The sequence below is a fragment of the Cylas formicarius genome, unplaced genomic scaffold, assembly GCF_029955315.1.
Source record: "Cylas formicarius isolate icCylForm1 unplaced genomic scaffold, icCylForm1.1 PGA_scaffold_12__32_contigs__length_19106922, whole genome shotgun sequence".
Lineage (NCBI taxonomy): Eukaryota > Metazoa > Arthropoda > Insecta > Coleoptera > Brentidae > Cylas > Cylas formicarius.
The window spans coordinates 5628932-5646640 of record NW_026844225.1 but is presented as its reverse complement, the minus strand read 5'-3'; the positions used below and the strand labels follow the sequence as shown (position 1 = coordinate 5646640).

Below are 17709 nucleotides of genomic sequence, written 5' to 3'. Positions count from 1 at the left end.
CGATCTAAATATGTGCTAGTAAATATAACGGAACCAATTTAAAGCATAATTATTAAAATATAGCACGATTATCAATTATTATTATTGCGATTAATAAAAGGCATCAATTCTCTAAATAATTTATTATGTACAAAAAGGAGATTAATTTGGCACTTTGTTTATTTACAAGCTAAGCCCTTATCAATGAATTCATTCAAGCTATAAGTATTTAAAATAATAACTAATCGAAAGGTATTTGAAATAAATTACTTATTTACATGACGGCTACGATATGGAAACCTGTGCGGAAAAAAAACTGAAGTTGGGTGAAAAATTTTATTCGATGTTTTTTAAAGGCGACTCCGTGAAACCATCAACTGTTCAAGCAATATCACAGCAGCAGAAAGTCGGTCTTCCTTCGTTTCCATTTATTTACGTAAAAATAGAAAATATAACACCAAGGGTTTATTTACAAGTATAAAAAGGTGAGTTTGATCCGGACATCAAAAAGGCAGTGTACTAATTACTCTATATCTAATATACGTTTAGGTACATATTTTATAATGCTGCACTCTTTCTTCTAACGTTTTTGTGTAGTGCATCATCCTACCGATTAAGTTTTGCAATTGGTTTTCTAGATTACTGAGCTCCTCATCTTGAGCGCTCTCCTCCAGCCTTTGTATATCTTCTTGCGTTTTGGTAACTTTTGCGACCAAATTGAGAGCTTTATTAAATAACTCGTTTGACCTTTCTTTGGTGGTTTTTACTTTATTCAAATTCTCGTCCAGTTTTACTCTAGCGTCCTCGTATTTAGTTTGCAGTTCCTTCGATTCAGCGCTCGTTGATTCGGCGTTTTTCAATATATTGACCGATTCCGTAATGACGCGATTCGCGAATTGTTCGTTGCCAGTTATGTTCTCTTGCAAGTCGATAATCCTCTCTTTGATTGCGTTCAACTGATTGTGGATTTCCGCTGTGGTTTCTTGTGCCCCCTCAGTTTTGTTGCCAATCTAAAACAGCCGTTAAAAATAATAAGACCAAACAAGAAATGGACATTACCACCTCATTTAGAATATTCTCGACAGCTTTATAATCGTTCCAGGCCTTCTCGACGGCAGCTTCGGCTTCAAGCTGAGCGTACTGAGTCTTGTTCAACGATTTATTTACGTCCTCTGCGTCCTTTAACAACTTAGTTGCGTTTGACCTCAAATAAAAATCAACTATCAAGATTTTTTTTCATTTAAAACCAACCGGTGAAATCCCTAGTAACGGACACAATGAGCGGAAAACTAAATTAGGCGGACACTTTTTGATAGTGCAGAATTAAATACAAATAGCGAATTCAATAAGACATAACCTCTCCTGAGCGGGCGTGGACACCATATTTTGGTAGAATACTTATAAAATTCTCTTTTAAAGGGACACAAAATTAAAAATATTGTTAAAATGGCAAAGGCATGCGGCCACATTGTGTGAATCCCCTCTAGCATAACATATAATAATAATAATAATAATAATAATAATAATAATAATAATAATAATAATAATAATAATAATAATAGTAATAATAATAATAGTAATAATAATAACAATATTAATACATTTATTTAGCACTTGGCTATTTACATAATTAATTAAAATATATGTAAGCAAACTATAAACTTCTCAAACATCCCGTAAGCAGTTCATTAAAATTACGAACACCACAGTAGAATATAGTTTTCTGTAAATTTGTAGTTTTTACTATAGAAAGATTGAAGTGCTGATTGAGACGTATATTATACTCATAAAAATTTGACGTAGCCTGGTTGGTCATCGCGCGCAATTCCATAAACCGACATTAAACTTGCTATTCTAATGAACTTTTAGTCAATTTAGCTGGTTTGACATACTCTTTATATAAGTATATCAATCACAGTTCAGTAAAATGAGGCAAAATTATCCTATTATACACTAATTTCTTAGCCAACTCTGATAAAAACCGCGATACACGGTTAAAAAACCCTATTTTATTACCAATTTTTTGCACACATATTCAACTTGATTACTAAAACATAATTGTGGATCTAAGATCACTCCTAACTATTTAATTTAGAAAACAAACTCAATTTTATTAGCCTGTATATCCACAGAATACCCCGAGAAATTTTTGCCAGTTAATTTTAGAACCGATAAACATGCATTTGGTTTTGGAGCTGTTTAATTTCATATGGTATTTCGTTTAAATCAGTAGTTAAGTTTAGAAATAAAAAATGGATATTTTAATTTTGGAAATTTATGACAGAGAAAATCCTAGTCACTGGAATTGTTAAAAAAAAGACGGATTGTTAAAAAAAATAATTCAAGTGTAAAACGAAGTTTTTTAAAGCCTATGAGATTACAAATTGACGAAATTTGCTGTGATGAGTGCAAGAAATAAACGAGATTCCACTTTCAAGTAAATAAAAAAATATAGCTAGAGGTTATTGTACTAAATCGTATTTATTAAAAAACTATAATTCGAGCCAAAGCAAAAGTGATCGGAGAAAGTTTGAATATCTGGATAAATTCATAAATTAACATCACTTTTAAAAGCATATCTGGGGAAGCCGAAGTGTTAATATGCAACATGCGGACAACTATAAACAAAAAATAACCTAATCGTTAATACAGTTTGCTCAAAAACATTTTTGATGCGGATGATGCTTTATTTTTTCGAGTTTTACCTGAGAGAGAGGCGTAAATCTATCACGAGAGAAAGAAAATTTATTGGTTATTGGCAAAATCAAACATAAAAAGGCATTTAGAAACAATAGTGCGAATCGGTTGCCTATTATGTGCAACAGTAATAAGAAGATTTTGATTTAAGAATGGGTATAGACAAAAAACTCTGATATTTTTTGATAAAGCTGCATGGCATCCTAAAGAAATTCAGTTAAAAAACATTGAACTTATTTTTAACATTTATTTTCCAACCAAGGCATAATCCACCATTTTAAAACATTCCAAGGCTTTACTAAAGCAGGCCATTGGTATGGTGAAAACTATGCAAGAATTTGCTAAATTTAACGGAGATTCAACAGCAATGCGGATGTTATCTGGCCTGGAATTACATTTTCAAGACAACATACTAAAAACACGGGCCACGCTACTATAATTGATTTTTTTCAAGCCTAATGAGTACGTTATATTTACAACATGTATTTACTAATATGTACGAGGTTAGCGCCAAAATTTCCCGGCCTGACATAGATGCAGCTTCAGTGTCACGATAACACTTTGACTCCTTTTAAATATATATCTTAGTAGGCTGCGAAAAAAAATTGAAGTCTTGCGTCAAATAGTTTTTTATTGGCAGCATTTTAAAGAGGACGTGTCTGAAAAAATGTCGCAAATAACGCAAATTGAGTATAGAGCAGTCATAAACTTTTTGACAAAAGAAGGCTTAGCACCTAAAATTATTAAAGAAAGGCTGGATGGTGCGTACGACCAAAGTTTCTCCTTCGTATTCTGTAGTGAAAGAATGGGCAAAACGTTTTCGAATGGGACAGGAGTCCCTTGAAGATGATTCAAGAACTGGTCGACCAGTGGAGGTCATAACGGAACATATTGTTGCGATTGTGGAAGAAGTGGTATTGAGTGATCAACGTTTAAAGGTCAAGGCAATCTCAGAAATTACTAACCTTTCTGATACAAGTGTTCGTCGATTCCTGCATGATCAATTAGGTATGCATAAGGTTAGCGCAAGATGGGTTCCTAAAAACCTTTCGGCTATTCAGTCGAATGTACGTGTCTTTTTTGGAACTCTGTGGGTCGGAACCGAAGCCCGTGATAGAAACTATTGTGACAGGAGATGAAACTATGGTTCTCTATTATGACCCTCTATCAAAAAAAGAATTAATGGAGTGGCGTCGTAAGGGTGAAGCACCTCCTAGAAAATTCAAAGTCTGCCAGTCAACAAAAAAGGTGATGGTCACGATCTTTTGGAATTGTGAAGGAATTCTTTTGATAGATTTTAATGTCAATGGTAAATGGTAAATATTACGCAACATTATTACATAAATTGCGAGACTGCATACGTGTAAAACGTCGAGGAAAACTGACCAGAGGCGTGAGTCTTTTGCACGATAATGCACCTGTCCATACTGCTGGTGTTGCACAAGCTGCCATTTTAGAGTGTGGGTTCCAACACATAGATCATCCTCCCTGTAGTCCAGATATGGCCCCCAGCGACTATTATTTGTTTGGATATTTGAAAAAGGACTTACGTGGACGGCGGTTTAACGACGAAGTTGAGTTAGAAGAGACTGTTTTAGCTCATTTTGCAGACAAACCAAAGGAATATATTTTTAAAGGGATTGAGTTGTTAATAAGTGTATTGAAGTTAAAATAATAAAAAATTGTTACTCTACTTTGTTTCTTTCATATTCAGGCCGGGAAATTTTGGCGCTGCCCTCGTATAAGTATGACACGGACATATTTCAGTAGTGCCAAAGATGTCCGCCCAAGAGAGATTTCCCTATACCATTAAAAACTATATTTTATATTTTTGATAATTTGCTTAGTTAGTCGAACTTTAATGAACTTACTTTGCGTATTTCGCGTCCTCTTTCAGCTGTTTCACTTTGGCCAAATCATTTTTGGTGGCCTCGATAATGTGATCGGTGTTTGTCAAACGATCGATTGCGTTTTTGATGTTGTCAGCCAATTCTTTCACCTGTTCGGGCGTCTTCGAGATATTTTTCCTCAAAACTTGTTCCGCGATGTTTTTAATGTCCTCCGGCTTGGTGTTATTCTGACCCAAGTACTCCCTCATCGCTTTCACCATATCGTTAGCTTTCTCCAACGACAGGTTCGATTTGAGTAATTCGTTGTTTATAACGTCGAAAGTTTCCTGTGCCAATTTACGTGTTTCGTTCGTGTTAATCTGGGATACGTTCCTGATGAAATCGTTAGCGGCTGCTTCTTTTTCTCGAAGAGCAATCTCGGTCCTGTTTACAAGACTGATGGCAGCTTCTGCCAACTGCTTAGCGCCGTCTTCACACGAGATAGAATTTCCGCAGCTATTGCATCCGGCGCCTCCGCATATAGAATCGCAAGGATCTCCAGCGCCGTCGCACACCAAATCGTTAAGAATTGGAATTTCTTTGTAAAGCTCTTCTAATTTATCGCGAATGTCGCTCAATTCGCGTTCGTTATTCTCTGATTGTTTTTCGTACGCGTTTTGCGTTTGATTGATGAACGTTTCAGTCGCTCGACATTGATTTTCCGCATATTTCACGTCTTCTTGAGAAGCGTCGGCTTTACGCACGGCTTGGGCCGCTTTTTCTTTAGCGTTGTTAATTAGCGTTAAGGCTCCCTGAACGTTGGCCTCCTGAAGTTTCGTACCGTTATTTTCCAACTCTTCAGTTTTCCTCTTAAGTTCGCCGATACTCTCGTTCAAACTCGTCACTTTCCTTTCGGCCAAGTAAATGTTTTGCTTAATATTCGCCAAGGCGTTATCCAGCTTGTTTAACTTGTCGTTTTCCGTATCGTTAATCTGATTTCTCAATATCTGAAGCTCTTCTTCGATGGCATCCACATCGACATCGTCGACGTTGTTCAAAAGCTGCTCTATTTCGTCGAGTTGCGCTTGCATGTCGTCAAACTCTTTCGTATAGGCTCCGGTGGCCCCAACTTTTTTAATGTCTCCAGCTCTATCGATTATTTTCAGCGTTTCATCTGGATAGAATAATTCGTTATGTTTTTAACACCGGCGAAGGTCGACGGTACTTACTTTTAGTTTCCTGTAATATCCGGTCCCAATTATCGAAGCATTCGCCGCAGGTCAGGCAGTCAGGTATGTTTCCGATAAAACCCCTTTCGCACCGGTCGCATTTGTGACCTCCCACGCCTGACAAACAAACACATGCCCCTGTTCTTTGATGACACTGTTTATGTTTGGCACCCAACACGTCACATTCACAATCTGCGTGAATAACAATATTATAGTTTTTATTTGGTACACACAAATACAAAATGGTTAATACAAAAACCTTGTTTAAGTCATAAGTTACATGCAGGCTCCTTTTTAAATAATATTCTTCGAGATAGGAAAAATTCCGCTTGTGTATTCTAGGTAAAGTCCGTTCATAGATATAAGAAAGTGATTAACTGATACGAATTAAGGAAAGACCCCGGCAAGCTATAAGAATGAAATATGGCCGAGCAGGTCCGTACTTTGCTTAGAATTTAATTATTTGGGGTTTTGTTAGCAAAGATACTAAACAATATTTTTTTATTTATGTATGTATTTATGTTTAAATCTAAAATAAAATTATTTTTATTACCTACTTAAATTACTTAAAATTATTCACATAATATATCAATATCACTATCGCTATCATGGCCTGTTCTAATTATTACATGTTCTATATTATTTGCAATATGGATATACAATTGTTCTGCTTTTTCTATATGTTTAACAGAATTTGCCCAACTTTGTAGAGGGATGTTAAAAACTTCGCTTTCTATAACTTTGAGGACATTGGAGTTAACACTGGGAAAAACATTGTTACGACGAATGGCAGATTTCAGTAGGTGCCAAACATTTTCAATAGGATTAAATATGCAGTGGTAAGGTGGAAGCCTTAAAACTGTATGCCCTAGATTTTTTACATAATTATCACAGACGTATTCCTTTTGTAGGTTCAAGCTTGGTAGAATCTCAATTAATTGCTTTTTGGTATAATCTTCGTGAAGATAAATGTCGTTATTATACATGTAGTTTTGTATTGTTGCTTTTGTGTCACATGAGGAAGGGGTTTTAGTCAACCGTCTACTGTCATAATTTGCATTGTCCATTACAATTACGATATTAGGAGCAATGTTTGGAACTAGTTTGTTGTTAAACCAACTTTCAAATAAATCAGCGGTGGTGTCTTCATGGTAATCCAGAGAAGAATCTTTAATATTTTTCGCAAACAGAGAAAGTCCACTTGGAATCCAACCATCCTTAGAGCCAGCATGCAAAATAGTTATTCTTTTACCTCTTTTTGATGGCGCGTTTGTTTTACACTTATCAGTTGAGTCAACCCACCCCTTTTCCGGGGTATAATAAGTGTCGAACCAGGTTTCATCCAAGTAAATAATTGGCCTTTGTTGTTTTCTGTAAATCCTAAAGATTCCACTAAAACTTGCCTTTTGTCAGTTTTTTTAAATGTAAAACCCATGTGTTGAATACACTTCCATAAGCTAGTTCTGCCACATTTAACACCGGTTTCATCTTTTTCAAGCCTCCTAATTAAGATATCTAATGTAAGCACGCTTTGTTCCTCATATAACTGCTAAATTTTACGCCGTATTACATCTTGATCACTTTCATCTACACTCGAGAAAATGTCAGCGTCGCTTCTTTTTTTCCTCGCTGAAATGGGATTATTCACTAATTTCTATACAGTTGATGTTGGAATTTTCGTTAATGTGGCCGTTTCTTCTAAAGATGCTTGCTTGCTGGCACCACGTGCAATGAGAGTCAAATAAACATTGTTTATAACTTCCTTAGTCTCAATAGAATAGTGTTTTCCACATTTGGGCGGGAGCATCTCCTGAGATACACTAGACTCCCACATATTTTGCATAATTCGCACACGATTCAACACACGCTGTATTACACACGAAATAAGAATGATTACTAATAAACTTAAACTAAGTAGTATACCAAACTAAAGAATATTAAACACAGGTAGGTATAAAATTATTTTCTATTACGGACCACAATTTTACCTGAATTTATTTTCCGAAACTTTAGGTAATAATCTTGTTGCATTGAATGTTAATGACAACCCTCCGATAATCCCATTCAAAAGCAATTGATCACTTTCTTATATCTATAAACAGACCTTACACACAAATAAAAAATGTTTAATACAAAAACCTTGTTTACGCCAAGTGACATGCAGGCTCCTTTTTTAATAACATTCTTCGAGATAGGAAAAATTGCGCTTCTATATTCTAAGTAACTCTAACATTTAATCTTAAAATGTTTACATTAATTACCTTTTCATTATAAGAGTCGAAAAAAGAGGTAAAAACTAGGACCACTGCAGTATTAAAAAAAATCGCGCATTCAATGCATTCAAAACTTACGCAAGCATTCGACTTTTGGATCTCCGTAAAATTCTCGCATACATTCGTTGCATTGGCGCCCTCCAAATCCCGGTTTGCATTGGCATTGTCCGTCGAACTGAAGAACAAAAAATCGACATCACACTCGCAGGTCTGAAGTGGAAGCTAGTTTGCATGTCCTACCTCATTGCATTTGGCATTAAGAGAACCAAACGGATCGCAATCACAAAACTCGCATCCTTGTCCGCTAGCGATTTTCCAGTGATTTAGTATACATTCGTCACATTTTAAACCCGAAACGTTGGGGAAACAATGGCATTGTCCACTGGAAGGATTACACGGGCCGGCAGTGGAGTTGGTACCCAAAGGATGGCAAACGCACTCTAAGAAAATAAAATTGTTACAACCGAATTGGTGTTTTAAGCGGTAACCAATGCATCTTCACCTTCGCAAATACTGTCTTCGGTGTATCTGAAGAACCCTTCCCTACAAACTTCGCAATGGTCGCCGGTGGTATCCTCTAAGCATTTCAGACACTTTCCCGTGTGCGGATCGCAATTACCAGGCACCAAAGTATTTATTTTGTCGTTGCAGTCGCAAGGTTTGCATGAACCCCCGGGTACCTCCGGATTTCCGTAGTAGTTGTCTGAACACACATCGCATCTGGTACCTACGAAAGATCAAAAAATGTTCAGCCTCAAAAATTTCAAATAAGTCGACAGCTGAAATTGTTGTTCACGTATGGTGGATGCGATTTTTTTTTTTTTGAATTACCCGCGTAACCCAGCTGACATTCGCAAACAACATCTTTGGTATTGGGATCCAAGCTGCATCTGTCGGCAAACGAATGGTTGGATCCTATGGGCCCCGGACATGGACATGGTCGACACGGAATGTCTACATTGATTTTTGGATCTCCGTAATAACCTTCTATGCAATTTTCGCAGTGGTCAGCCTGAGTATTATCGCGGCATTTGATACACACCCCAGTTCGCGATTCGCAAATATCCGCATGGCCGTTACAGTCGCATCTTTCACAGTTGGGGAATCTGTAATAGTAGTAATAATATGAAAACAAAAATAGTCGCTTGTGCAACGTTACAAGTATTGCTTACTTCCAAAAACCGGTACGGCATTGGTCGCACTCTCTACCGTAGGTATTTGCTCTGCATTTACATTGACCAGTGGTTACGTTGCACAAATTATCCATGGCTCCGATGCTATTGCAGTCGCACGCTTTGCAACCCTCCGGTCCAAAATCGTACGTACCTTGCGCGCACTTGTTGCATTTCCTTCCAACGACGTTAGGTTTGCAATTGCAATGACCACCAAACAGATCGCATATCTTACTGATGGAGCCGGTTGGATCGCATTCGCACAGTTTAGCACCATCGAATACGTAAGCGCTGATACTAGCGTGATATTTTTTACACACTTCCGGTACTTCGGCACCTTTTACGAACATCGATGGATGGCCACAATTGTGCCGTTCGAATTCCTCTTTCCTCCTGATTCCCGCCGGTGAATTTGAAAACATCGGCATACTGTCGATTCTCGGTTTCAATATAATTGAATCGATGAGAACCGATGCCGTTGGCCTGGGGGTTGCATAATTGGTACTCATAATGAAATCAACTCGAATTGTATAGGTTTTGCCCGCCTCTAAGCATGACGGCGGATAGACAACTTGCTCGTGTTGTGTCGACGGCAAAGATGTATGCTTTATGTCATCTTGTGGTCGAGTATTGGCACAAGGACCATCCGGGTCCACCAAGTCTGGCCTTTCTATTGTCACCACCACGTCTTCCCACGTGTCTGGAATAATGGGCTCGTATCTGAAGCAATAAAAAAAATTGTCTCCTCTGACAACAGTTTTTTTTTGTATTTGCTGTTTACCTAATTATAACATCATAGTCCATGGACGTCACAATATCGTCGACAAAAACTTCGATATAGTTACCATCGAACACCTTAACAAACCCTGTCCCTGTCCAAGTGTTTTCCCTACCATCGCGATAGGGTTCTCGGATAACAACTTGCCCCGTGGTTTTGCTTCCTTCCGCTTCATAAAGCAAGAAATCCAAACTGGCCGTAAAATATTGCTGTTGAGGAGTGTCGCAACGTCTGCCCGTCATATGATCCCTGCATCTACATTGACCCGTAATTACATCGCAGAAATTATCATACGATCCGCCCACGTCGCATTCGCAAAGCTGACAACCATCTTGTTTCTCCGATAATCCCCAGTATTCTGGCAAACACTGGACGCAATCTCTTCCCGTTACGTAACGTTTACAAGTGCACTCGCCCGAATACACGTTACATCCTTGATTATCGATGGTGCCCAAAGTATTACACGTGCAAGGTTGGCAGCCTTCCGGATTTGCCTCTGTGAAATTCCAAAAACCGTTTTTGCATCTGTCGCATCTTCGTCCTTCCACGTTCTCTTTGCAGTGGCAACTTCCTGCTACCAAATTGTTTAACGGATCAGTAACAGAATCGCATATTGCTTCATCCAAAGACCCGTGCGGATCGCAATCGCAAGCTGAAACAAGTCCCGCAAGTAAATTAAAATTGAAAGAAAAATTAATTAAATTGGGTACGTACGTCTGCATACTTCAGGATCTTGAATGTCCCTACCAGGATCTCTGAAGTAAAAAGGTTTACACTGCTCGCAGTTCGATCCCATAGTATTATGCTGACACCCGTCGCATACTCCCCCGCTTACATGCCCTCGTGCTTCGAATAAAGCTGCGTCAAAATGGCAGCTGGTTGCGTGATTATTACAGTTACATCCTATAATATTAATTTTTCAAAATCTATTTGAAATTTGCTAGAAAACGCTTACTTTTGCAAGCGTTCGTTTGCTTTCCGATAGCGGGCCTCCACGGCAGATCATTAAAAAAATCTTCGCATCTTTCGCAATTCCTTCCCTTGGTGTTGTGAGTACATTCACAACGACCGTGAACCATGTCTGGTTTGGCTTCGATGCCAGCTAATGGAAGGCAACGATTTGCGTGTCCGTAACAGGAACACGAGCCTCTTACTACCATATCGGTAATTGCATAGTAATACTTTTCCTAATACCCATACATGCAATAAAACGAAAAAAATATCACACGATATTTTTCTTGGCCGATGGTGCACGCGCAATATTTTGATAAATAATGACAGTCGTTTTAAAGTTGAAATGCGAAATTACCTGTATTTCTTCCCGTTGATCCAGTAAATCATCACCTAAGGTGTGTAGTCTTGTAAAATTTATTCTTAAATTGGTCATTTTTAATAAATTTTGAACTTGCTCCGAATACGGATTGTCTATTGGCAAAGTGGGTGGCAAAACTCTGTAAATAACCTCCCCGTCGGTAGCTGGAGACAACCCCGAATATCTCGACTCACAGACAACATCTGTTAAGTTCCGTGGATGACCTTCTCGGATATGTGGAAAGCTTTCCGTGCAATTCTGAGCGAAATAGCGGTATACCTAAATAAAAATGAGAGTGAGATAAGTTGAAATTATCAATAGTAATAAACATTACCTGCCAAGTCTGTTTAAAATCATAAGATCTTTCAATTAACATGGCTGCTGGCCGAAATGTCTTGAATGTGATGATCAAATGAGTAAAATGGAACTCCGCTTCCAAGTCCAGTTGAATAAACACTTTTTCTTTTCCATTTTCCGATTGCCACCAAGATCTTTGCCTGGTACTGAAATACGAGTAGTTTGATTGAACGCAAAAATATCATCGAATTTAATTTACCCAGGATACATTCTGTAGACAATATTGCTGATGTTGTGGTTGTACAGCGGATTTGGTTTAGTGCTCGGTCTAGAATCGCACCAAAAACATTTCTTACGTTCCTCATCCAAGTGCGACACTATACAGTATTTCTCTTGCTTCTTAACACCGCAAGTGGATGATGCGTATAGTTGAGATTCTCTTCCTATCAATAAATTTCCTGTCGCGGGGTAACACGAACTTTGCTCGCAAGGATGAAGCTTTCTTGGTTCATATCCTAAATGATTTTGGTCAATTCAGTTTGTTATCACAAAACTTTGATTATTAAATGTTAGGATAGATAGTGCTGTTAATGAAAGTCGCTTATACTTTTTATTCCGTAATCGACAAGCGATAAGTACCTACGAAGCCCATTTGTACATTTTATTATAAGACTACTATGTGAAGAAATTTTTTCTGTGTGTAGAAGCCAGATATTGCACTTCTAAGTTAATAACAACTCGCTGTGATCCCGGAAGAATTCCATATTTTTAAGTTATGATCAAAAAGGTTTTAGCTGTCATAATAGGCTTTTGAGGTCGCTTCTTAGCTAAAGAAAAATCGAAATTAAACTCTTTAATCAAAGGTTGATTTAAAATGTCAAATCTTCAATTGTTTCTTTTCCTGCAAAAAAGTTAAATAGGGAATAAGAATTGCAAAGCCGGACTTCCGCACGAGATAGGACCTTCACCAGGAACCACAACCCTATTGTGTAAGTAATGGGAACCTCAAATAACTCAGGCTTAATATCGGGGCAATAAAATGGTAGACATTATTCTAACCGCTGGATTGATATAAACCCTGTCGATGCGGTTTAACATCCTCGAAAGGGTGAAAATCTGGGTAGATTTGTCCAATTTGCGATGGAACTGAGTCTGGAAATTCATCGTCTGTTTGATCAAATTCATTTGGCGCTAGATAAATAAATGGACAAAACTTGATGAAACTGAAAACACTGTAAGCTATAAAATTGCGTGGTCTATGGCACACCTGTCCACACAAACGTGGGTGTTTCAGCACAAATGATTGATATTTACAACAACGCTTGGATGAAATAAATTCAAACCTTTGAATTGCTGATGTCTTATCCTCTGTCGCGAATTCAGAAACTGGCAGCTTATGAGAGTACCTGAAAACGCAAATTTCTCTTCAATATGCGCTATTTTCTGCAATTTACTTACATCGCATTAATATAATACTTATTACGCTCCATCTAATTATGGAAGGCAGCGACATTGTTGAAGAGGCTGCGTAGGAGCCTTTCTGAAACAATAAGCAATTGTTCAAAATTTAGGCCTCCCTTCGCTATAGTGGGCGGTTCATCCATAATATTAATGTGCCATTTAAAAAAACGCTTATTTCTACCAGCCGCATAGTTACTATTTATTACTTTTTATAAAGAAAGTACCCTACAAAAAAAGAAGATCTAAATCGCTCCAGAAGTTACGAGTTCCTGTAAAAAAACAAGGGTGAAAAAAAGGCAATGGTTGTCCTCAGATGTTCACTAGCTCAGTTAGTTAAAGAGAGTCGATTCAAACAGAACTTATTCTCGGTGGGGTAGGTGGGTTGCTTATAATTAACAAAAACTGCCTATATAAAAAAAACAAATGTTTGGAGAATTGGACGCCAAAGTTTCTATCGAAATAGGTTCTTTTGAGAACCGACTGTATATTAGCTTTCTTTAGTTTGATAAAAATTTGGAAAAAAAAAACATAAATTGATTCGATGAGCTGTACAGAAAACCGATTTAACTAGAGAAATCTGACACTTTCGATACAGCATAAAGGTACAGCTGAAATATGCAAAATGGACGTTAGCTAGCTACGCATGATCATGTTTCACCTTACAACATCCCAGTTCAAAAGAACAAAAAGGAATAAAAGAAATAAAATTGTGTTGTATTAACCATAAATACAGGAGCCGGAGCTATGACTAAGTTCGTATTGAAGTATTTAAGTAAAAAAAGGTCAAAATAATACTTAGCTGCATTGGCTTTGGTTAAAACAGCAACTATGTCCCTAATGGAATGAGAATAGATAGATCTGCAAAGAAATGGAGATTTAATAAAGATGGACAGTTGAAAGAGGTCCTTAAGATTGAAAGTTAGTGAGAATTAGTGACCAATTTAGAGTGACTTTCTTGAGGGAAACGAGCAGTGTTTATTATAATACAAAAATGCATAGATTGTCGTAATATGTTTTTTTCTATTTTAAAAATTGCTATCAGTTGTGTATTTCATCTAATTGCAAGGCATTATAATTTTAATTTATAAATATATTAACATGTTAAATAATCGTCTGCAGTATTTGGAACTAAGGAAATTAGAACAGAAAAATTAGATTAAGAAATAAATATAGAAGGCCATACGAAATATATACCGTAAAACAAGGACTTCGGTTAGTCAAACACATATTTTTAGATTAAATGTTTAATGTTTATGTTTAATATTTATAGAATCCAGACTGCACAATGATGTCATCTAAGGCTCTCGTTTTAAACCGCAAATAGAAAGAAATTTATACCGAAGTACCCGACAAAATATTGTTAATTAAAATGAATTGAAATAGCTTTTACGATAATTAAATTGTGTGTTTGAATTAGTTAGTTACATTATTTCATTACAAATGTGCTGAATCACCAAGAAACACCGAGAGAAGAACAACAAGCAGAGCGGGTCAATTTTTATGAATAATGGAAGTTTCGGATTTCGCTAGTATAGTCTGACCTCTTAATGCTCAACATACATACAACATACAACAGTTCAATATTGATCTTGTACAGTATGCCGCAAGAGTACACTCAAAGAGATACAGAGATGCGAAATGATAATACAGTATATGGAACTAACATATCACTAGAATTTGATTTGAAACATTGAAACAATTGATCGTAATTCACACGAACAATCAACTTAGATTTTATGCTGTATTTCTAAATATAATTATTATTCTTCAGAAGCTAAAAATATATTTTAATGGCTAAAAGTCAACGCAACTGGTGTAATAAAATTCTGGTAAAATACGTCGAGTTGTGTTCCATCATAATGTTACCTTATATCGAATGGCTGAGTGAAACGAACACTTATCACCGTCGGCTTCAGATGGAAATATATATTTGTCGATTAACACCTGAATCTAATTTTAAATTTCTAATTTTTTGCGGATGTCTCATATTACAATTTGCACACATAAACATTATTTATTTACGCCGACTAAATAATAATGGTAATACAGTGCGAAGTAATCGAATCGAATTTTCTTGCGCTTTGCTCTTAACGTTACGTTTGTATATTTTTCAAAATTGCTACTTCCGAAAAAATCGAAATTCTTATTTTCATTTTTCATACGCGATAACCCCAAGTTCAGTAGTTTATTGGGTCATCCCGATCATTAACTTTAAATTAATTTATATTTAAGTTCAATTCCCAGCGCATTCGCCTAAACTTTGCGTGTTTTTTAGGTATCTGAAGTACAAAACACATGCAGGTTTCACGCTCAAATTAGATTTAAATAGGTACTTTTTTCGCGGACCACTATTTTCAGAATAATAAACTAACGAAATAGATCAGACAGGCAATAGAAGATGATAATTATATTGATACGACGTTCGCCTTTATGGCTTAAACAACATTATATCAATATATATATATATATATGTAGTGCATGCACCCAGGTTGTTTACCTTTTACATGCGGCTCCGTAATCCTCTGTAAACGCGCACACATATAGATAAAATAAAACTATACTGACGCTTTGTACAATATTATGATTAAACACACGCAACAACAACCACAACTTTACCAAAAAGCACGAGTTCTTTAAACCGTACCATACCGAAGATGTTAATAGGTACGGTACTACTGCAGGAGGAGGGGTACAGGTTCCCCACCGAGTACTAAGAACCGAAGGGATTATAATAATGGTGCCTAAAAAAAGGAACTTACCAGTCTCTGGCGACCAGGTTTACGTCTTGCGATGCTTTCGCAGTCGCACTCACTACTGCTTTTATTCGGGATCGCTATAAGCTTTAAGCGATTATTTCGGAATGTTTGGTTTAGTTTATATTAGGTCTCTCCGTCGCGGGTTCTTTAATAAGACTTGGATCTCTGCCTCAACCGACGCTTAGGAACATGTGTGCCACACTTGTCAAATTTTTGCTGCTTGATGTCCGACGATGACTATGATTGCCGAAGTTTCATTTGCGAAAAATTATGTAAATAACGAAAAAATAACACAACTAAACTTTTGCATGTGGGTGGATAATGATTGTACCATTTGTTTCGGCGGATTTTTAAAATTTAATATTCAATCAATCACATTCATTTCTGAATACCTAATTATAATCTCAAAACTTGACGTGGAAGAGGCAGTTATATCAGAAAAGGCTTGTAAAATGGGCAGAAACATTTCATTCAACAAAAATTTCTATCCCAATTAAATGAATCTACTTTCTTGCGGATAACAGTCGCAACGTTTCATGAATTAAAGTGTAAAATTAGCCCATGCTTGTCGTAAAAGTAATCGTAAATAATTAATAATTTCAAAAATATAATTATATACAGGGTCCTTTTTTTGGAAATATTAAAGACCCAACACTATTCCAGTAGAATTAATTTTCCAACGAACTTCAGATCGATTATAGAGCGGACTGGCAGCTCTATATTTAAACACTATCAAAAAAATAGTGCAAGGGCGATAAATTGAAAACAAATATTACCACTCCAAGGCAAATACGGCGAACGCACTGTAGAATAAATCCAAATAAGCGATATAAGGTTATCACGGAACGAAAATTTTGGTAACGGCCCGAATAAATTAACTCGACCCGTTTCAAAACGAGTGATCTTCGACACTAGCTTATCTCGAATATTGTTCCGTTTAATGGTTTTAGTTCCACATCACCCTACGACGAATGAAATGAACCGAAATTACGAATTTTTTCATTTAATCAGAGCATGAAATATATCGCATGCAGTCAGCGGCAAACTTCCTTCTCGAGCGTGGGCTACTGATAATTTAACATCCGGATTTATTTCTGTTATTCTGCGCGTACTTTCTCACCAAAATGATTTATTTATACCAAATTGCCATAAAAAAATGAACCAGCAACTCACGATCCATGCTAAAAAATAATGATTAGCGTTTTACTGGAATAGAAGATTATCGTTCGGACTTTTTCAAAATACCACAATTTGAAGAAAATCAACAGACTAGGTATTAAGCATTTCGGTTAAACTCAGTAGAAAATCAAAATACGAGCAACCGACCATTTGCAATTACGAGCTACACATTGCTACACATACTTTAAATTCAGATTTTTTTAATTCATTAAAATCAACATCTGATATATTAAATTTAAAAGGCAAGCAGGTAACTTTCAAGAAAAAACTTTGTTGTGATTTCTTTTTTGATGCATAATATATTTGAAAAATCTTTCAACAACTTCCTTAATGTACAATCAACAAAATGTTATATACCGATTTATTATATATTATATATCAATGGAGTTAAATGGATGACTTCCTAAACTCACTCATCGCCCATCGCTTCAGAAATCAGCAAACTGTTTCCTGACGGTATGGCGGAGACACTTAAAAAAAATGATGAGAAAATTTCAAAGGTCAGGTGAAAAAATTAAATTTCTGGTATATATGATTTTAGTACAGTATCGATTATCTCGAAGACGATCAGAATTATGGAGTTACATCTACCCAAAAGCGCTGCTTTTTCTTTAATTAACCGTTGTTATCGCTTTTTCCAACATTCTTTTATAGCTATTTATTAAAACGATAAAGATAGCAACAGCTCACAAAGAAAATCCACCTGCAAAGATGTAAGGGGTACATTTTTTTGACCGGATGGTGGAG

At 36.6% G+C, this 17709-nt stretch overlaps 1 protein-coding gene across 5 annotated transcripts; it reads right to left on the bottom strand.

Annotated features, from left to right (window-relative positions):
* Positions 1-117: 117 nt before the first annotated feature.
* Positions 118-16730, bottom strand: LOC132695491 (laminin subunit beta-1). Of its 5 annotated transcripts, XM_060659767.1 has the most exons (20): positions 16560-16730; positions 15787-16020; positions 13025-13106; positions 12910-12972; positions 12626-12718; positions 11826-12081; positions 11604-11772; positions 11267-11548; positions 10913-11144; positions 10672-10860; positions 9961-10609; positions 9180-9899; positions 8839-9113; positions 8510-8734; positions 8248-8447; positions 8086-8182; positions 5735-5926; positions 4548-5679; positions 1042-1183; positions 118-989 (listed from the first exon to the last, which is right to left on the bottom strand). In XM_060659767.1, exons 3-20 carry the CDS (start codon positions 13077-13079, stop codon positions 525-527), a joined length of 5436 nt encoding a protein of 1811 aa, XP_060515750.1. In that variant the 5' UTR covers positions 13080-13106; positions 15787-16020; positions 16560-16730; the 3' UTR covers positions 118-524. The 5 variants fall into 5 exon arrangements, with proteins under 5 accessions (XP_060515750.1, XP_060515753.1, XP_060515754.1 ...); XM_060659770.1 differs by lacking the exon at positions 15787-16020; XM_060659771.1 differs by lacking the exon at positions 12626-12718 and having other exon boundaries at positions 16560-16729.
* Between the last annotated feature and the right edge of the window lie 979 nt (positions 16731-17709).

What these genes read in the sequence shown, in the direction of transcription:
- LOC132695491 (XM_060659767.1), bottom strand. Translation starts at nt 13,079, where the DNA reads ATGTCGCTGCCTTCCATAATTAGATGGAGCGTAATAAGTATTATATTA. An exon ending in AAGTATTATATTAATGCGAT is followed by an intron (nt 12,973 to 13,024) that starts GTAAGTAAATTG and finishes TTGCGTTTTCAG; the next exon opens with GTACTCTCATAAGCTGCCAG. An exon ending in GACTATGATGTTATAATTAG is followed by an intron (nt 9,900 to 9,960) that starts GTAAACAGCAAA and finishes TTATTGCTTCAG; the next exon opens with ATACGAGCCCATTATTCCAG.